This window comes from Semicossyphus pulcher, unplaced genomic scaffold (genome assembly GCF_022749685.1).
Source record: "Semicossyphus pulcher isolate SPU_LCO1_2020_fin unplaced genomic scaffold, fSemPul1.0.p SCAF_19, whole genome shotgun sequence".
NCBI lineage: Eukaryota > Metazoa > Chordata > Actinopteri > Labriformes > Labridae > Semicossyphus > Semicossyphus pulcher.
The window spans coordinates 5681877-5703199 of record NW_027211692.1 but is presented as its reverse complement, the minus strand read 5'-3'; the positions used below and the strand labels follow the sequence as shown (position 1 = coordinate 5703199).

Below are 21323 nucleotides of genomic sequence, written 5' to 3'. Positions count from 1 at the left end.
AATAATAATAATAATAACAATAATAATAATAAAAGCAATAAAAAATAGTATTACAAAACAAACACACACACGTTTTTTTTGCCTGCTTTCTTTTAAAATGAATTTATAAAATGTTATAATTTTTAATTTTTATGAAAAATATCTTAATCATTTGTTCATCCATGTTGTATCTCTACTCTGTTTAACCTGTGTTCTTAGCATAATCTGAATTTTTGCATGTATGAAATGTGTTTATAATGTGTTTTTTCATTCATTCATTATTCAAAATTTTGTTTTTGTTTGCAATTTTGTGAAACATATCTGTACTATCCTGGCAGCTTTATATTTCTGCATGCTTCCAACTAATTATTCAGTTTTGCAGAAACAGAGCCAGACCAGACACTCAGTCATTGCATGTTCAATGGACTGTAACAAAACATGACAAAGTGCTCGTGAGATAAGGCTTCACAACGGACCAAAACACAAGCTTGAACTTGCATCTTTGGAAACGTCTTCCACTATTCTCAGCTCTCTTGCCCTTTCTTGTTGAGTTTCTGGGTGTTGTGCTGTTTAAGGCTTAAATGTCATTAAGCTTACCATTGCTTGGCACAATGACTGAAAATAAACAGTAGTAGGCCAAAGGGAACAGATTTCAGAGACAATGTGCAGTCGAGTATTCTGACCTATTTGGTTGATGCTGTGCAGATAGTTTGCACCAATGTACAAAATGTATCTGGGTTTTTTTTTATTTTTACTTTGCATGTGTACTGGAGTACATTTACTTACTGATACAAGCACAGGGCATAAAATAAACATGATGTTCTTAAACTTTACTGTTGTTATTTCAAATAAATACAAGCATTCTCCTGAAATTCAGTTGATTAAAAGACAGTATGGCTTACATAAATAACACTTAAATAAGTTAAATATACAGTATCAGTGGCTTGAAGTGCCTCCTCAAATAACCACAGTGGACATCTTTTGTCTTTTCCTATATTCAGCATGTCAAGAGGCTTCTGCTCCTGCAGGTATCGTCATACATCAAAGCTGAGCATATTTTCTCTCTTCTCTCAGTTTTGGTGTAAGATAACAAGGAGATGATGCATGACTCTACATGGCAGTGAGACACCACAGTCAGATCATTGTTTTAAAGCTCCTTTTTGAAACACTCAAGAATGTATGCACGCACAGAACCAGAAACCTGCACTTAAGCAAAAAAAGTGTCATCGTAGATGAGAGCCTCAGTCTTCAAATTAGTTTGGGCTTCCTCCACGTCTTGGAGCAAGTCCTAGCAGGCTGACTGACTGGGCAAAACCAGACATGCTGGTGAAGGAGGGGCAACTGAACTCACAGGAATAATCCCTGCAGCGTTTGCACCTATTTTTTGGCATGCAGATGAGAAACATCTAATTAATAACCCCCTTATTTGACAGAGAAAAAAGAAGGAGCTATATTTTTAAAATGAAATAAATATAGGCTTTAGCCATGATCTCATTATTGCTAAGGGCATTATTAAATGAGTTAGACCTAAAGCAAGAGTAAAGTTCAGGGTAGATGCTATTGCAGCAGAAGGCTGGAAGCCCTCTGGTAGAGGCTCACCTTGTTAAGCCAGTAGGTTGAGTCTACTGCAAAAGACATAATCGTCCTTTCTACAGCCATCAAAGAAAAACAAACACACCTTCTCCTTCCAGCATTGCAACACTTCTCTCTATAAACCGTTTCCAGTCCTCAGTCCATTAATGCATCTCTGAGTTAACACTGCCAAACACACTGCACACAGTCAGGTGATTAGTACGTTGACAACAATCTTTATTCAGTGCAACTTTGATATGGTCTCAGAATAGTTCTCAAATTCTAGATTTAGTATATTTAATAAATACAGTTTACAACAGTGAAAAAATGAAAAAAAAAATCTTACACCAGTCTGAATATTTTACAATTCGGGTCATGTGTCAGTTTTAAGAAGGGCCTTTTGAAATAAAAACTGAAGTCAGTATAATTTTCATAGGCACTTAGAATTTAATTGTGACAATATTTTCTAATCCAAACAAATGGGAAACATACTCTCTTCAACTCACCAACTTCCTTAGATCTTGAAGTTACTACGTTAGGTAAATGTGGTTGTAAAGTAGACAAAACCTACTTAACAGGGTAATAAAGTGCTTGGTTATGATGCAGGACAGAGAGAATGCACTGATGGGAGAGTGGACCACACATGCTTTAAGTCAGAATTTCTTCTGGTATCGAGAACGGTTGTTAGCTGAGGATGCACGACGCTTGTGATGGTTTGTGACTTTCACTTCCCTTGTCTGAAAACAGTGGAAGAAGGTAAGTCATACAACAAGTAAAAATGACCGTATCAGCTGCGGCAATAAATCACTTACAAATTCATACTTACAGAGGGTGAATCAATAACAACAAGGCCATGAATGCCGGAATTAGCCCCCACATGTTCTCGCACACCTGCAAACAGTAACAGGTAGGATTGGCTATTTTGCACTGAGACGACAACACATTATTGCTTTCGTGTTAAACATGGGTCACAACAAGTTAGTCGATCAGTTCTGACCGAATACAAACAGCCTTTACAAATTACTCACAGTACAGCTGGTGGTTGAGTCTATCCAGAGAGAGGAGGATTCTCTGCTCTTCCAGGGAAATGGTGGTGAGTCCCTGCTGTTGGCTGCGCTGCTGTGCTCTTCCAGGCGTCTGTGTTTGGGCTGTTTCCATAACAGCCACATTACCCCTCTCTGCCAGTGGGCCTTCAGCTTGTACTTCACCAGTGTGTAACTGGGCCGCACACTCCAAACCTGAGGGAACAGTCAAATACACACTTAAGTCACACATTCCCAACTGCTTTCACTTTATTTTTGTTGTGTAAAATACCGCTGTGAAGTTTTCTTTCTAAATTTCTGAGGTCTGATGAGAATACTGTTTGCTCAGAATATCCATTTTGTTTTCATATGATCCAAAGAAAAACTCAGTTATATATTAGATTATATGCATGACAGAAGTCTTGTGAAATGTTGAACTTAAAAGGAGTCAGAAATTCTTGTACTGCTGACGAAAGACGCAACAAGTTTGATTGAACTCTTATAGAAACCTTAACACAGTCAACACAATACCTTCATCAGGAAATGCAACGCTGTGAGCACTGCAAGACGGTCTGACGGGCTCTGCTGTCTGTTTTGCTGGCTACACAAAACAAAATAAAAACAGGTCAGGTCATTTAAGTCTTACCTTAAGCTTACATAATATCGATCAAGCCCAAAGCACACTGCAAAACTTTTAGGTGAGAGACATAAAGCACAATAACGGGTCGAGCGAGTTGAAAACAAAAACATTATGCCTCAACGCTTTTCATGTAAAACACTGACAACTCAAGTCCTTCTGGAAAGTCTTGTCTTGAGAAGCATAAATTGTGGCGTGTAGGCAGTTTTACCGACACTAAGGACAGCATGAAAGGGACTGCAAAACTGATTCAACAAGTTCAAACACACCCATTTACTGATCTTTAGCAATTATTCTCACTCCCCCCCCTTCCCACAGGGCAACTGCATGCATGTACCTGAGAGGGCTGAGGAAACCTTCTGTTCCCTGAGCCAGGAGGCTGTCTGCTCTGCTCCACACACGGTTTCCTCACACCCCGCCCACTCTCCAGGGCCTGTCTTCTTAACATGTGTTTGGCTAAAGGAAGATGCATTTGCAGGAATCATCAAAATAACATAATAACCAGATCAGAAAAAATAATAATGCTGACTAGGATGTGGTGAGCCCGGGCCTCTGTGGTCCTCTTAGGAGGATACACAACAAAATAGTTTCCATCTTTAGCCTAAAATAAAAATCCTTCTTTAGCCTGCAATAAGAATAAGGTGAAATTCACAACAGATTATCTTAATTTTGAGAATAAGAACAGTAGAACAAATGGAGCAAAACAAACACATTGAATGATAGGGGTAATACTGAAGAGACACACACAACTTTCTCCAAGGTCAGCAGATTAGTTTGTGGCCTAAATGACAACAAATGATACCACTTAACATAACATTGTACCATAATTGCTGTTGTTCTCTGTTTTTCAGGCTAATTATTAGGAGCAGAACTGAATATTTGTCTGTAATGTGGAGCTCAGGCTTGAGCTGTTAGACTTTGTTATTTACACATGATAGTCTGCAAATTTATGCTAAGCTTAGATGACTTTAACGTCACTGATTTATGAATGAAAAGACATGGGGCGATGCAAAAAGAACAGCATGTCACATGGATCAATTTCAATAAATTAGTAAAACATACATAGTGGTAAATTAAAAGATAAAGCATATTGATGCTAAAGATCAAAAATAGCTCTTTAGAGAAAAATTATTTATTGGGAATCTTCAAAACCTTGCAAACTGTCAGTCACACAAATCTAACGCAGCTCATTCACTGCATTTTCATTTCAGAATTATGTGAATTGGGCTGCGTTTCCGCTCTCTGCAAGTGTTGCGAGTAAACAGTAATCCACTATGGCTGAACAAACAAAGAAAAGATGGATGACTACAGATACAACTTCAAAAATAAGAGAAAATCCAAAGAAAAAGAAACAAATTTGACGCTCAGATGAAGGCAAACAGTCTAAAAAGGAAAGCGACTGTCAATGAGGAAAATCAAGAGTTATAACCGGAGCCAACCGTGGACGTCTGGTTAAATTGGGAAGTGTCCTGACATTTACCTTTTATCGCCAAAGGTGCCGCCAAAGAGAATGCATTTGAAATCTTCGAGATTAGACCGTTAAAGAGTTTAGAATATAGCGCTGTAGCCCATACTCACTTGGTAACTTGAATTTAAACTTTGTGCACAACTGCTAGAAACAATTAAGCTCAAGAGAAGTACAATGAAAGCCCAAATGAGCCTAGTGAGAGAATGTCAGGCAAAAAAATACATTACCATCCTTGGCGGTTAAGGCGCTGCGGACACCGTGCCAGAGCTGTGAGATCTCTTCATCTGTGGGAGTGCAATCTAAACGGAGGCCTTTCTCATTGTGCACCATCCCTCTTCCTCTTCTGTAGCCTTGAGTTTCCTGATGACCTGAGCTGGGCGTGCCCTTGGTGTTGCCCTCCGAAACATGGCATGTATACGAGGGTTGCAGTGGTTTATACACAACAGTGCTATCTGTTCTTACATGATGCGTGCAAGGTGAGAAAAAGCCTTCAGAGTTGTCCTTGTGAAGCGCTTGCTCCACTCTTAAAGCCAGTTTACTGTTGACACTTGTATGATCCATGCCATATGGAGTTTTATTGACGTATGGCGGCTTTTCCTCCACTGACTCCATCCTGGGAGGTGGGCGGGGCATCATGATCTTCCCTTGGGTTTTGGCAATCTGACTCACCTCGGTGGCAGATTGAGGTCGTATGACGGTGCCCTTTCTAGCCCGCGAGGAAACAGGACCCGCTCCAGCTCTGGCAGAGCGCTCTCTCCGAGGGACCTTAAGGCCACCAGTCCTGGTGCTGCTCCACGACACCTTGACCTCGTCTGCTCGTTCGTGGGGCAAGCTGACTTGAACCCCAACATCTGCCCACGCTTGCTTTGTAAAGTGATAACCAGTGGAGGCTGGAGGGGTCATGCTTGGTCCAGGCTTGGAAGCCCCTGAGACTATGGTGAGACTTAGCTGGTGGTCTTCTGAGTTGTTTTTTGACTGAGAAAGATGGGAAGACTGGCCTTTTGTCTGTTTCACTATGTCTTGTTTTTTGTCCTCTTTTCCCACATGCACCTCATCAAACCAACGCAGCTTCTTTTTGACTGTGTTGTTTCCCGCCACATCGTTAGCTTTTGCCCTTGTCAATTCAACGCTATCTCTGATTGCTAAAGCTACTTGCTTTGCGAATATCAAATGTCCTGTGCCATACACACATGTGTTATCGCCCGACGTATATTTAGACTGCTTTTTAAGGATTCCTTTAATGAATCTGACTGAATGAGATGTGCCCACTGATACGGGCATATTTTGTACTTCCTCCTTAGGACACTTAAGACAATTCAGTGTGTTGGACTGAATGTTAGTCAAGCATGCATGTTGCAGCAATGCTGTATTAATGGACTTTCCCGTTTTGGGCTCAGAGTTTAAAACCTTATTCAGGTTGTTGATGGAAGCACTGCGCTCAATCCTGGATGAAAGATAGTGGTTTTCTCTTTCTGTCTGCAGCAGAGTTCCTTCTCCTGATGCATTATTTGCAGGGCTATCATTTAAAAAAATATTTTGCTTTGGGGGATCCTCAAACAAAAAGTCTTTGCTATTGCCATTTTTGGCAGGCAAAAGAATCTCAGTGGCTGACGGATGCTTTAATTGTGTCTCATCATGGACCCTCTGCTGCCTGTCATCCAACAGAGCCTCTTGTTTAGGACATGAAGACTTAAGTGCTGTGTCGCTGGGAGCACCTCTATTTGTAACAATAATGTTGTCATTGGGACTGTTTTGTAGGAAGTGCTCTGGGCCTGCACTCATAATTTCACTGAGAGCGAATAAGTTGCAGTTGTTCAGGGCAGGCCGGCTCTCGGTTTTAGGTGATGAGAACCCCCAAGAAGCTTTAGAAAGGTGCCTCCTGTTGTTCAGCGCTTCAGAGTCCTCTTGTTTTTGCTCCTTAGGTTCATGCTGTTTTCGTGATTGGTTATCACCAAGAAGAGTCATCGCTGAAAAAGGAGTTAGGTCTGATGTTGGACACAAATCCTTTTGCTTTCTCAGGTCTGGAGTGGGCTTCTCTGTGTCAGGCAATAATGAGGAAAAGGAACACTGCAGATTTTTTGTGTGGTTGGAGTCCTCATTCTCCAAACTGTCCTTACTTGAAAGGCTTTCAGAGTAACAGCCATCGGACAGGTGGCTGTCCTGTAGTATGGAAGCATAAGAGAGGCGATGAGTAGAAAACAATTGTAAATAATCACAGATTGTAAATACTGTTGTTTGTGTTGAAAGAGAAACAGTGATTATGTAATAATGAGGACATGAGAACTAAACGGTTGACAGATCAGTCTTTCTAAAAGGGAACCTGTGTGCTCTGGTGATGCTACATTATGTTGGGACATTTCCAGGCTTTATTTTTTAAATGTATACATTTCTGACAGCAACACTCCGGTCCCACAGAAATCCAGCTGTTTAACTCTTAAAGGTGACAAAGACTCCATCATATTAAATATTTGCCTTTGATTCTCCCCCCTTGTCTGTGACAAAAACACTGTTCCTTGTTGGTTAGCACTCCTAAACTTTGCAACATCGTTTAAGCTTATTATGAAAATCATCTAAAACACACAACAGCTCACATAATGATTACATTAGGTGTGTGTAGAGCCAAATTCACTGTCTTTGTCTTTTAAATACATTTGTTTAGAAATCTGAGACAGTACAGCAGCGACAAGAGACTTTGTTTTTAAAATGTTAGAGGTGACACCTCGTTAGCCACAATGGACATGGACTGTAAGTTTTTACCATAATGCTAACATAATGAAACAACCCAGTGTAAATGATAACTAACATAAACTACAACTATCTGTGAACGTGGGTTGATGTTTCTTTTTTTAAAACAACAATTCACACACACACATTTCAGAAGAGGATGTTGAATTGTTTGGCAGACAAGAGGGGTATTCCTGCAGGAAACAGCTCATGTCACACTGCTGCTCTCTAGGGGTGTACTGGTTAAGGCTGAGATACAAAAGCAGGCAGTTTGAACTGGCTGATATCCCAATTACTACTGAAAATAAACCAGCTAATGCTATTATGTTCAATAATAGAGAAACCATACACATATTCTATCAATATACTTTTCATGTTGACATGCTAACCAATATAAATTAACCTGTAGTTGCGATTCATAGTGAATTATACAGTTTTTATGTAGATAACAGATAAAGCAGAATAAGTGTAGAGAACAGGATGGGCAGAGGGATGATTAGAGCAGCTTTTTTAAATCATTACCGTGTATCAGACAACAATGTAAAACCAGTGTGGAGCTGCTCTACAGTGTTTCAAGTCACTGTTTAGCTGCTCAGCACCAAACAGCAAACACAATTGGCAACAAACAGAGTCGACTACTTTGTAACTATGGAGCCTTAAATGTCCTTCAAACACGACTTCAAATTTATAGTGTTGCTCCGTAACTGCTTGATGCGCAAATAAGAAACAGTTTGATATGTTTCCCACATCAACTTACTTTAGAACTTGTTTCCACTGCCTCCCGGTGGATAAAAAAGTTATTGCTTGTAGACATGGTACAGTCAATGTTAATTTAAACTCACAGTATGGAGAGGTAACACCAGAGGTCCTCTTTGGTAAACTGTTTTCATGTAGATGCATCGTTAGTGGACTGTATATATTTTGGAATAAAGATTCTAAGTAACAGTGGTTGAAATTACACGTCTTTGTGAGAATACCAGCAAAATGATGATCATTTCATGTCATTATTTTGTCATTTAAGCAGTATCACATGAGAGGGAGTGATGTTGTACTGAATATCTTCACGGCTGTGATTCAGTCGTAGGCATGAGGCCACAGGCCGTTGCTTTTATTCAACAGTTAAACAAGCAGCAAATAGGAGTAAACAGTAATAATCAACAACAGATCGATTTTTGCTCCACTAACTCAACTTGTTCCACAACTTAACTGAACTGGACTGTTGGTGCCGAGCAACCCAAACATTCTCCTGCACTCTGTGTCTACAGGTTCCCACAGATCAGCTACTTTGTATGATGTACATGTGTCTGTTTGATTTAATTTATAAAGCAACCAGTGAAATAAGAGAGTGCTGTGTGATTCACAGTTACCAGCTTATCAACATCTGCAGCAAACTGCTGCGGATGTTTTACCAGTCTGTGGTTGCCAGTGTCCTCTTTTACACTGTAGTGTGCTGGGGAGGCAGCACATCCAAGAAGGACACATCCAGACTGGATAAACTGATCAGGCGAGCCGGCTCTGTGATCGGCATGAAGCTGGACCCTCTGGTGACGGTGGCAGAGACAAGGACACTAAACAAACTGTTGGACATTATGGACAATGCCAGCCACCCTCTGCACACCGTCATCAGCAACCAGAGGAGCCTGTTCAGTGAGAGACTGCTCCTTCCAAAGTGCAGGACTAACCGACTGAAGAACTCCTTTGTCCCTCATGCCATCAGGCTGTACAACTCCTCACTTAGGGGGAGGAGGTAACAGGGACAGACTCTCTCACAAGCGGTAGCCACTAATTCAGCTCACAAAGTTAATAGTAGTTAACTTCTTTTATTCAATAGTAATATTTATTTATTTCTCAAAGGGTCATATGTGCAATAAAAATCTGTCAATGTGCAATAATCTCTCACCACAGTGCAATAACCTAATACCACAGTGCAATAACCTAATTTAGTTTAATTGAACTATTACCCACTGTTTACTTGTACATTTTCTAAGAGTGTATATTTTATATATTTTGTTATCTAATTTTGTACTTTTTTATATATATATATATATATCGATAGATATATATATTTTGATCTTTATTTTTTACCCTCTGTGTGCTGATTCTTTCCTATTGTATTGTACTGTATAAGCTGCTGGAGACTGAATTTCCCAGAGGGAGTCATCCCAAAGGGATCAATAAAGTTGAGTCTAAGTCTAAGTCTAAGTCTAAGTCTATCAATGTGGACATACACAGGCTGTGTTAGAAATGCCGTACTATATACTACATACTACATGCTTTATACTGCATACTGTGTTCGGTGGTAGTATGTAGTATGGAGGAGCTTTTCAAATTAATTTTCCAGTATGCTATGCTAGGCAGAAGTAAACAATAACCACCGCTTCTTTAGCTATAGCGCCCCCTTCTGCTGGAATGCTGCTGCTGTCCGTCATTTCAACTGTCGCTGTGACGTTCCAGCGCTTTGCATTGTGGGATACAGTAGGTGAGGTATACTGGTCCTGGTATTTTTGGCATACTTTGTTTGCATACTACATACTACATTTTGGCCAAATCAGTTCGTACTGCTAGTATAGCATGGCATTTCGAATACAGCAACGGTCTGCTGTCGTGTTAATTAACAGTATTCAGAACACCTGGCTGAGGCGGAGTGCTTCTTGTCCAATCAGAAAACTTGGTCAGAACTAACGGTTGTATAAACGGAAATAGTATGCCTGCCACAACAGGCTTACAAGACACCATTATTGAGAATAAAAGAGCAGAAACCAAAGTTGAATCATAAATTAAAATACTGGTGGACACATGCATCATAGAGCTGCTGGTAAAGTAAGATATGCAAGATCTCATATTTTAAACTTGTTGACAACCGGCCCGGATGCTCCTCCACCTGAACCTGCCATTTTGATTCTGACACTGTGAATCATAAACATGTTTGGTTTTCTGCACTTTCAGACAAAATAACCAACATACCCGTGGACTGTGATCCTGTTGCTTTTCTGGAGTCTTTTCAGTTTGTTGACCGTTCGTCAAGCAAGTCAAGCTCTGCTCCTGAAGCAGTTTAGTGTAGGCCTCCACAGCAGAGAGTGCTTGGCGCTGAGTGTATTTAGAAAGTGTGGGAGGCTTAGGGGAGGGAGTGCAGCTTCTTCAAGAGAAAACAGAAACATATGACTTTTCACGCCTTTGATAATGGTTACATATTAAACCAATTATAAATCAAAATGTATAAACACAATCATTTGAGTAACAGTATCAGGTTTCAATCCAACAGCAGTGATAGGCCTATTTCTAGCATGCATTTGAATGATATAAATATTAATCAGACTTTTTTTTTTTACCTGCACATGTTAGAGTTGCTAGACAAGAAAGAGGACTGGTGTGTGTATGAACTCAAGGTGCCTTGAATTTGATTGAGTGCATCTTCAATATTTGGGACATTTCTTCTCACAGCTGCAAAACCATAAAGAAAAACATACAAACAAACTTTTATGCATTAAAAATGTTGCATACTATGTCTCCATTCTAAGAGGCACATAAGATAGATCACTAACATTGTCTGCGTCTCTGAGAAGGAGGTAGATGGGCCCTTTGGAATCGCTCAGTAGCATCCTGTACTCTCTGCCTGCGCTGCTGCAGGACGTTCTCCCTCAGCCGTTGCTCCTGCTTGTCCCACTGCTTCTGTCTTTCCTCCAGAGCCCTGAGCCACAGAAGAGATCAGAGCATTAACCCAAGAGACATTTTAACTGATTGCATTTTGACTGGCAATGTTTTAGATAAAGAAACCTGAGTCCTTTCTACGAGATATGTTTTCAACACAGTCATTAATAAATTAAAGCTACCGCTATCTACTGGACTGACAGAGGAAACCCATAATAACATCAACAAGGTCAATCAAGTTCAGGATCAGTTTCTTTAAGAGGTTAAAACTGTGAACAATGTAAACAAATAGTTTTGAGAACCAAAACAAAGCTGCTATAGCTTTGAGTTAACACATAATTGTTAAATTAAACATAAACTGTCTAAAAATCTTTATCAATAAATGCATCGTATTGGAGCTCCTACATTTTGAAAAACACAGAATTGAGACTAACAAATCAAAGTGAATTTTGCATGATGAAGAGCTGTTATTAGTCTTTATACTTTACAGTCTTGTACCTTATTACTCTATCTTGTTAACATTATAATTTCAAGAATAGAGCAAAATTGCTTTACAATCCAAACATCTTTTTGTTATGGTGCAGGGATTGATCTTGCTTATCTGATGGTTTTTAATTTAAATATTGTGTAAAAATTTGAAAAAAAAAAAGCAATTATACTGACCCAGTATTATTATCATTATTTTTTTTGGTATAGAACAAAAATTTTTTCTTGTAGAGACATTTGTAAAACTGGCAATCTGTGGACTTAATTATGTTTAAGGGTTAAAGGGTTAAAAATCAACTACCTCATTAATACCAAAATTTGTCTCTGATATAACACGCAATATATCTGACCTCCACATGCTCTTTCAAGCTCTTGGTTACTTTTAGCCGCTTTTGATCAATAAGGAAACACCAATTTAGAAGGTTATTAATATCTGTAAGGGATTTGAGCCTCGTACAGTGCTGGACTTTGCAGCCTTAGGCTTCAGAGAGGTGACACTTGAGTCACTGATCTGGCCAACAGTTACCCACTGGGCCAATAGATCTATTTCCAGGTCTAGACTGCAAAATCCTGTCAACACCATCCATGCCGCAAAGGTGTTAAGCTGCGAAAAGAAGCATAAGCTGTCCATCCAGGAGGCGCACACCCAGTGTTCACCAGCAAAGCGGCATGTACTTCCAGGAAGATGCTGGATTTCAGTTGCAAAGAACTGTCTCTAAGAATGCAGACAGTAGTTTGAACTGAGACAACACATGATATAAAAGTTAAGATTAAAAAAACAAAATTGATAAATACTAAAACTGACTTCCTGCGTCTGTTTGTTTCCAGGGAGAACTTGCGAGCTCGGGCTCGGCATAACTTCTGTTCTTCAACCAAGAGTTGTCGCTCATTTTCCAGGCCTCCATCAGCTCCCAACCTTGAATTTCTGGAATTCAGAAGCTAAGGAGAATGGTTATGACAATTTATAGATATCTGCCACCTGCATGTAACCCTGGACTTGAGTGAATAAAAACTGATTGTTATTAAGTTCTCATGAATAATACAGGCTAACTGTATAGGCTACAGGTTTTGTCATTATAGTGTTTCACAGTCTTAATGGTTAATACAACAACTTATTTACAAATAATACACAACTTTACAGTATAAATTACTATATCTAAGCTGTAGTTTATCGGATACGAGTGGAAGAAGAAGTTGTCTTGAAGAACTTGCATCCTCCGAGGCTGCTGCTTCTTGCAGACGCAGGGCAGACATACAGGTTCAGGTTCCAGCAGAGCTGCTAGCTAGCGGCTAACTTTGCTTGTCTGCTTCCTTTAGCTAACGTCAGCCTTACTCCGCTGTAAGTCATTCAACCATTTTCAGAGCGAACATAAACTTGCAGAGGCAATGTTCGACTCCACATCGCAGTAACTTCTCCTGAACGATGAAAGTATCTTTCGTCGAAGAAGAAGTGAAAAACGCTGCGGCTAAGTTGTCACTTTTCTAGCTGCTTCACCTGAGTCTGTCTGTGTACACTTCCTCCATGATAGCAACCGAGGACGCAGTTCCTTGACGACGGGAACCGTGGTGGTAATACCCGGCATGTCCAGCAGAGGGCTCACTACAGGCATGTAGCCTTCAGGTACACCTGGAATTGTCGAAATATATAACTATTCACAAAAGAGTGGTACGAGATGAAAACAAGGGAAATTCAAAGCGTAATGCTATTAGGCTCAGACGATGTATGACGTGCATTTCATTGAACGGTTAAAATAAAGACTGAGAAAAGTGTTAGTGAAAGCACATTATAACGTTTAATATCCAAGCGATGTTTTGCAGTTGCATGATGAGTTATTATTAAGTCAGCAATTTTTTTTTGGTGAGCAATGACAAAAAATAATTTTATCATTACACAGTTACCCGTCATCTTACACATAAACCGACAAATAGAGACTTAAAATATACTATAAAATAGCCCTTGTATAATATAATATAGGCTAATAATATAACAAATCAACATAAGTAATCAACCTAATCTAGGAGATTTACAGCCTAAACCTATTTATTTTTACATTACCATCCATTTTCTCTATAACCCAAACACATATTTGGAAGATATTTAGATCTACACCCTCATTTTAAAATGATACCTAAAATTGTTTTGGCAAAGCATTAATCCGCTCGGGAATGATGCCTGCTTTATGGCACAAAGGTGCGTTGCTATTATCTGTTACATTTGATGGCACCTTAGGTTAAGAGGATTTAGAAAATCTGCTTTTTCCAGATTGTTTATGCTGCCCTATGGACCAAGGCCACTGCATCAAATCTATTTCCAGCGCGTCAGACACCGTATAGAGTATTAATGGTTATTTCTCCTGCAGCCTGCAACACTGACAAATACAAATAGTCCCAAGAAAATAATCCCTTAGCCCTTTCCCTCCGTTTATGGCACAACCAGTTCGGTCAGTGGAGCTCTGCTGGGCTAAAATCCTCTATTAGTTTGACAAAGTGCTTTAATATCTTGATCTTTGGGCTTACCGGTCAAAGCCTTGGGAAATCAAGGAAATTAAACACGATATAAACAGTTGTATAATCTCCAACCAATATTCAACCAATGTGCTAATATCCTATGTTACAAAACACACCTTAAAAGCTGCTAGAAAACCGCCCACTGGGCGTGCAGAGGCAGCATCGTCAGCAGCAAGACCCAAGGTGGGACTCAGGGTGAGAGTCAGTTTGACAGGTGCTCAAGAGGCTCTCACCAGTCGGGTTACATGAGTTGCGGTCAGGTACTTATGGATGTTGTTTTCGATCGTTACGACCTAATGATGTGATAATGAAGTCATTTGGGACATCAGTCTTCTCTGAGGTGAGTGAAACATCCGTGAGATTTACTGTAATGTTGCCTTGGACTCTGTTAAATTGCCTACATGTTGAAGTAGTGTAGACTTTTGTGCCTTATTTACAAAAAGCAATCGACATAGGCTATTTCCGTGCAGGGTAGGACTTTAGGCCCATTATATTATAGTATGAGGACCTAAGGCATGAAACTACTCAGTTTCCCTTATTTCGAATCTCCTTTAACACCTCTTCTTAGTATGATCTCTTCGTCTTAACATGCCGAGTGAGGATATTTGACGGATTACACTTTTTTAATTATTACAAATATAGAGTTTTAATATCACTTGTGCACATGCACACAGCTAACCTAATTGCAATAATTGCAGCAGCATTTTGACTCTTCTGTGATGTATGACTTTAAAATACTTTATTTTAATTGACCCTCAGAACAGCTGAAGAACCTAACAGCAAAGCTTTCTCCACCTAAGCCATTTCAAAGGCCAAAAATGACAGAAAGCTTCGTTTTAATGTCATATTCATCATCTCAACTAATGTTACTTTTTTTGGTCAGATTTTTGCATGTTATCTGGCTAAACAGCATAACACCATGTATCAAAAAAAAAAACAGACAACAAACATGAATTTTGCCATCAATGTTAAAACAAGTTCTGTGTATACTGCATGCGCTCATTAGATTGTTCAGTTTTGTAAAATCTGATTAGTACAAATCATGATTGAATGTAGGGACATTGTTATCTATCATCATCCGTGGTGAAGCAATTACGCTTCAAGATAACCAAGTTATTTAAATGTAATTACTGGACAGAGTAGATTTACTATTTGGACAATAAAGCAAAATATAATTACTATTAAATAGAGTCCCTGTCATATAGTGTTACAGTCATAGTCTGATGGGTGGAGTTAACATTATACTTGTGATAGTTGAGTAAAGTTTACCACTGGATCAACCATCAAACATAAATTACATTGTGCAATAATCCAGAAATGTAGATTACATCGGGCCAACTATCAGGCACAAGCTGCGTGGAGGGACAGTGCCAGGCCATGAAATGAGGGCGCGCAGATGATGAGTCCGTGGGTGGTGTCACACATGTAGGTGTAATTCATCTGAGACCAGCTGTCCTTTGAATACTGGTTTCCATTCGCTTCACTACCGTCTCTTTTCCCTGGCACGGTTTGAAATATACAGTATATGTGGCTAACCTAAACCATGTGTCAGACACATTTACAGATAAGGTAATCCATCAATGTTAATCATAATATATAATTTCAAATATGTTTGTGTTTAGGTTGAGCAATGAAGGGAGAGACATGATGCTGCGACAGATTGCGGCCAAACCCCGGAGACAAGCTTTACGGGGAGCTGGTTATCTGCTACATGCTGAGTCCTCCTCCTGCCTTTCCATGACAGAGGAACTTTTCTTAGAAGCTGCTGAATATGGAAACATTCCTGAAGTGAGGCGGATGCTTGAGGAGCTGCCAGAACTCAACGTGAACTGTGTGAACTACATGGGCCAGAATGCATTGCAGCTTTCAGTTGCCAATGAGCATTTAGAGGTGACTAAGCTCCTGCTTAGGAAGAAAGACCTGGCCAGGATAGGAGATGCTTTGCTGTTAGCCATCAGTAAAGGCTACATCCGTATAGTGGAGGCCATACTGAGCCATCAGGCCTTCGCAGACAGTCAGAGGCTGACTAACAGTCCCAGCCAGGCGGGGACACATGATGACTTCTTTGCCTATGACGAGGATGGCACACGCTTCTCTCACGACATCACTCCCATCATCCTGGCCTCCCAGTGCCATGACTATGAAATCGTACACATACTTCTTATAAAGGGGGCCCGAATAGAGCGGCCCCATGATTACTTCTGTCAGTGCAGGATCTGCAGCGAGCAGCAGAGGCATGACTCATTTAGCCATTCACAATCCCGCATTAATGCATATAAAGGTCTGGCCAGTCCGGCGTATCTCTCCCTCTCTAATGAAGACCCTGTCATGGCAGCTCTGGAGCTCGGAAATGAGCTTGCAGTTCTGGCCAACATTGAGAAGGAGTTCAAGGTACTGTGTTGAAGTTAAATGCACCTTTTTTTGTGCTGGATTAATGAAAGTTTAAGAATAAGGTACTATAGATGTTGCCTTTGTCTGTTACAGAACGAGTACCAGAAACTGTCCATGCAGTGTAAAGACTTTGTAGTGGGACTGCTGGATTTGTGTCGAAACACAGAGGAAGTAAAAGCCATCTTAAACGGGGATACTGAGTCATGTCAAAGCTCTGAAACCTGCAGACAAAACCTCATCAGGTTAAAACTTGCATTAAAATATGAAGTTAAAAAGGTAAGCGTTTGAGGAAAGCCATTCCATTTTTAGGATAAGAACTAATGGACTTGTTTTCATTTTCAACCTTATTCTTCTTTTCTTTTTTTGTCTCTACAAAAAATCCTTCTCCCTTACCCCTTTCCCTCTAACTCTCTCTTTCACAAACACACTCACCAAATAACCCACGATGCAGTTTGTGGCACATCCAAACTGCCAACAGCAACTCCTCTCCATCTGGTACGAGAACTTGTCCGGACTGCGGCAGCAAACCACAGCAGTTAAAATCCTTCTTGTCCTTGGTGTAGCTGCTGGGTTGCCTGTCCTGGCCTTCATCTACTGGATTGCACCATCAAGTAAGGTTAGTACAAAAAGTCATACGTTGTTTTTGCTAAATAGTTAGATATCATTTTAGCATTTTGTTCTTCTTTATTGATTAATCCCTTACTATGTGTAAAGCTGACCTCTGTCAGACGCTGTGCTTATAACATTTTCATCAATCAAGTTGCTCTGTTTGCAATTCTGTGTCTCGTTTCAGTTGGGGAAACTCATGTGTGCACCTTTCCTGAAGTTTGTGGCCCATGCAGCTTCCTTTATGATATTTCTTTGCCTACTGGTCCTGAATGCAGCAGACCGGTTTGGGGGAACAACACTGCTGCCTAACATGACCACCCAGGATGACCCCTCGCAACTGTTTCGTATGAAGACCACCCCCTTCACCTGGATGGAGATTCTTATCATATCCTGGGTCATAGGTCAGGAGTATATAAACACACTTTACCCCCATTCTTCTTTATACAGTCACAATTAGCTTAAACCACATTTTATACTTCTCTCATATTTGTGTAAATAAAGATCCTACTCTTTTATAATAGCTCTCTCTGCTGTGCATACAGGGTCAAAGATACTACAAGTCATTAAGGAGTTATAAAACTTCCCAAATCTATCACGCCAGGAAATTGCCTGCATATGTTTATATTTATTCTTATTACACGTACCATAATAAATCAGACCGGCAATGACTTTCTGTATCCTGAAAAAGGCAAGGTGACTAAGCTGACCTCACAGCATAATTAAGTCTCATGTGATTTGACAAACAATCGAGCCTTATCTATGATGTTTAAACATGAAAGAAATCATAGGAGAAATTATTTTGAAACAGTGTACTTATTAACCAAATGTATATCTTTTTTTTCTACAGGGAAGATCTGGAAAGAATGTACAGATATTTGGTTGCAGGACATCCGGGAATACATCTCCGAACCCTGGAACCTCCTTGACTTCAGTATTCTGGCCATCTTTATGACCTCTTTCATTGCCAGGTTAATGGCTTTCTGGCATGCATACTCTGCTCAGTGTTATGTTGACAAGCACTATACTGGCCTGCCGAACATGAGCTTGCCCTTTGAGATACAGTATTTCCAGCTGGGTAAGTGTGGACGTAAGAATAAATATTGTTATTAAAGAGGATATTGTGGCTCTGATTTAAATGTTAAGGTTGTGTGGTACACTGGAGAAAGACCTTACATGTGTGATCTGCAGCTTTTTAAAGATTTTATTTCTCCTTGATAACATTTGAGACCGAGGACAGGAAATCCTTAAAAATAAAGGAACGATTTTTCCACCAAGTTGCATCTTCATAGCTTTTTTGAATACATGTTCTTCTGTCTAATTCATTATCAGAACATCCAGGCTATATACACTTCTCTGTATGACCTCCATACGTATGTACTAGAGATCTAAATTGCACAATTGTCACATACAGCTTGTGTTTCCTTTCAGCTCGAATCAACTGGATGCCCTCAGACCCACAGCTTATTTCCGAAGGCCTCTATGCAGTGGCAGTCGTGCTGAGTTTCTCACGCATTGCATACATCCTCCCTGCCAATGAGAGCTTCGGGCCTTTGCAGATCTCTCTGGGAAGAACGGTCAAGGACATCTTTAAGTTCATGGTGATTTTTATCACAGTTTTTGTGGCTTTCATGGTGGGGATGTTCAATCTGTACTCTTACTACCTGGGAGCCAAGTACAACGATGCCTTTACAACGTGAGTGTCAACTTTTCTCTTAACCTTAAAATAGCTGAATTCTTTCCTATAATAAGACTTAAACATTTTTGCACTACACTAATTAAATTCTCATTTCTTCATTCCTCCAGGCTCGAGGAGAGTTTTAAGACACTATTTTGGGCCATCTTTGGCCTGTCAGAGGTGAAATCTGTGGTCATTAACATTGACCATAAGTTCATTGAGAATATTGGCTATGTTCTGTACGGCGTGTACAACATCATCATGGTGATCGTCCTGCTGAATATGCTCATTGCCATGTTTAACAGCTCCTTCCAAGAAATTGAGGTACGTCTCATAAATCGACATTTCTACATTGTGAGTATTTGCTGTGTGTCTCGTATACTTTGACTGATGATAGTGATCAATTTGTTGTGATAATACTAATTTAATGTTTTGTTATGATTTACTGCTAATTGATTCCAAAGTGGTTCTGTTTCAAAATGATACATCCGCTTTAATAAAGAAATGGAGATAGATGGAAGTTGCACAATAGAAATGCAAAAGGATTTACTTTCTGAAATTCACCCGTCGGTCATCGAATGTTTCCCCTTATTCTTACGGTTTCTTCTGTGTTGTTGCAGGACGACGCGGACGTCGAGTGGAAGTTTGCCAGAGCTAAGCTGTGGTTCTCGTACTTTGAGCAGGGCGGGACACTGCCCGTGCCCTTCAACCTCGTACCCAACCCCATGTCTGTTGTTTCCCTCTGGCTGGGGATAAGGGAGTTTCTCTGGGATGTACCTCAAGACAAAAGCAAAGAAAAGTCACATGATGAGATGGAGCTTGACAAGGTGAGGCATCAGCTGCTGACACAAATTATATATTTAGCAAAGAAAATACCAAATTAAGTGGCTACAGCCATCTCTCACCCTTCTACAAAAGTTAACCTTTATCTAGTGATGCAGGTCTACAGTGCCCTCTAGTGTCACATGTAGAAAATACAAGTCTAAGTATGTTTCTTTTCTTTTGCTGTTTTTAATCCCAGTTGAGGCAACAGGAAGATCTGAATAGTGAGGCGTCACTTTGTCCCACCCATCACCAGGTAAAGCATTTTTTTAAGTGTATAAATTGTTATAAATTGTTGAGTTGACAGCAAATTGTAATTCCTCATTCCTCATATCTAGAGGACACATTAAGGTACTCAAAAGGAGACATGCTGTTTATACAGCAGGCAAATAATGTAATCACTCTAGACTTTATAATCAAACATTTCCCTTGAAACAAGCTGGCAGCTTCTCTTCCTTTTCCTAAACAATCTCTGTATTTTTGATAACAATAATCTTTGTTTTTCTTACAGAAGATAATGAACCGCCTCGTCAAAAGATTCATCTTAAAGGCACAGAGAGATAAAGATAACGATGAAGTGAATGAGGGTCAGTTTTCCTGTAACAGTGCTTTTAATGTCTGTATCAAGGGATTCAAAAGACTAATATGACCCTGTTCCACTTACTGTTTCACAGGTGAACTGAAAGAGATCAAACAGGACATCTCCAGTCTCCGTTATGAGCTGCTGGAGAGAGGAGACCAGGACATGGAGACACTGGCAAAGCTCATCAGGCAACTAGGAGAAGTCTTACACGTCAAGCAAAAGAATGAGATGGCAATACTTTCTTAAAAAGTGTGAATATTAGAGATGTATTTATTCAACACACGGCACTGTACATATAAAAAAGGGCCCTTAGGCAGTTTTAACACCCCCTCCTTTTGTGTACATGTATCACTTTCTGTATCTGCACAGTTTATTACACGGTGGCACTAATGAAACTCTGTCTTGCACAGGCTCTGTTACACTAATGTGCACTTCTATGACGGTACTGCCTGTTAGCAGCTGTTTACAGGGACTGAGGTTTATTTAGAGGCTATTTTCCCATCAGCAGTAGAACAGTAGTTAAGAAATAAACAGCATATGTTGAGATGTAGAAGTGGCAGGCTACTAAAGTCAGATATAAAACAAATGATAGAGCTGTCTGTGAATCACAGGATATTTTGTCTGTAATGTAACCTCAAAATTAATCAACAAATCTGTTTAAATTTCATACAAGACATGAACTTTTGAATTTATGGATGCTATGTTTCATTAAATTGTTGATCACATAATAATGTTTAATGAATACATTTGGTTTTCTTCACCTCATCGACTTCAGAGGGTTTATCGTTTTTAAAAACCATTGCAGCAGATGCTGTTGTGCTCTTTCAGGCTTGCTTTGGAGCACGACAATTGTCTGAGAACAGTCTGACCTGTCAGGTAGACAAACAGCTCACCTCCATCTGCCGTCAGGCCAGGAGAGTAAAAGCTCTGTCAAGTGCCCGAACAAAGCTGCTGTCAAGCATTTATACTGAGAAAACTAAGGAACACACATGGGAGTTATTACAGGAGCAACAAAAGGTTTTGTCCATAAGACGAAAATCAAGTGGTCCTGTGTGCATCTGCAATATTAGAACTTGTATTTAAAAACTACCAAAGGATTGGATTATTTAAGAATCAAAGGCTGTTGGGGGTCACCGGGAGTGTCACTTATACAGAACACAGCCTTGTTTGGAAATGAAGCCATTACGGCATTTGAACAA

The 21323-nt window shown here is 39.9% G+C and overlaps 2 protein-coding genes across 5 annotated transcripts; one reads left to right on the top strand and one right to left on the bottom strand.

Annotated features, from left to right (window-relative positions):
- Window positions 1-1864: 1864 nt before the first annotated feature.
- cep126 (centrosomal protein 126) lies at window positions 1865-12750 on the bottom strand. The gene is made up of 11 exons (XM_069668320.1): window positions 12716-12750; window positions 12342-12461; window positions 10945-11090; window positions 10732-10843; window positions 10367-10538; window positions 4906-6838; window positions 3548-3666; window positions 3105-3174; window positions 2580-2789; window positions 2378-2442; window positions 1865-2288 (listed from the first exon to the last, which is right to left on the bottom strand). The coding sequence occupies exons 1-11, from the start codon at window positions 12748-12750 to the stop codon at window positions 2205-2207; spliced, it is 3066 nt and encodes a 1021-aa protein (XP_069524421.1). The 3' UTR covers window positions 1865-2204.
- Window positions 12751-15688: 2938 nt separating this feature from the next.
- trpc6b (transient receptor potential cation channel, subfamily C, member 6b) lies at window positions 15689-20816 on the top strand. Of its 4 annotated transcripts, none has more exons than XM_069668321.1 (11): window positions 15689-16435; window positions 16529-16711; window positions 16887-17051; window positions 17229-17445; window positions 17892-18119; window positions 18473-18737; window positions 18848-19043; window positions 19340-19546; window positions 19741-19797; window positions 20053-20128; window positions 20216-20816. In XM_069668321.1, the coding sequence occupies exons 1-11, from the start codon at window positions 15689-15691 to the stop codon at window positions 20368-20370; spliced, it is 2496 nt and encodes an 831-aa protein (XP_069524422.1). In that variant the 3' UTR covers window positions 20371-20816. The 4 variants fall into 4 exon arrangements, with proteins under 4 accessions (XP_069524422.1, XP_069524423.1, XP_069524425.1 ...); XM_069668322.1 differs by having other exon boundaries at window positions 15692-16435; window positions 19340-19556; window positions 19733-19797; XM_069668324.1 differs by lacking the exon at window positions 19741-19797 and having other exon boundaries at window positions 15692-16435; window positions 19340-19523; window positions 20051-20128.
- Window positions 20817-21323: the final 507 nt, after the last annotated feature.

Bases quoted from the DNA above. Each gene is read 5' to 3' on its own strand.
- cep126 (XM_069668320.1), bottom strand. From the start codon at position 12,750: ATGCAAGTTCTTCAAGACAACTTCTTCTTCCACTC. The intron at 2,790-3,104 runs GTATTGTGTTGA...CTGTTCCCTCAG, and splicing joins CGTTGCATTTCCTGATGAAG to GTTTGGAGTGTGCGGCCCAG. The intron at 2,289-2,377 runs GTAAGTATGAAT...CACTGTTTTCAG, and splicing joins TTGTTATTGATTCACCCTCT to ACAAGGGAAGTGAAAGTCAC.
- trpc6b (XM_069668322.1), top strand. From the start codon at position 15,692: ATGCTGCGACAGATTGCGGCCAAACCCCGGAGACAAGCTTTACGGGGA. The intron at 17,052-17,228 runs GTTAGTACAAAA...GTCTCGTTTCAG, and splicing joins GGATTGCACCATCAAGTAAG to TTGGGGAAACTCATGTGTGC. The intron at 20,129-20,215 runs GTCAGTTTTCCT...ACTGTTTCACAG, and splicing joins TAACGATGAAGTGAATGAGG to GTGAACTGAAAGAGATCAAA.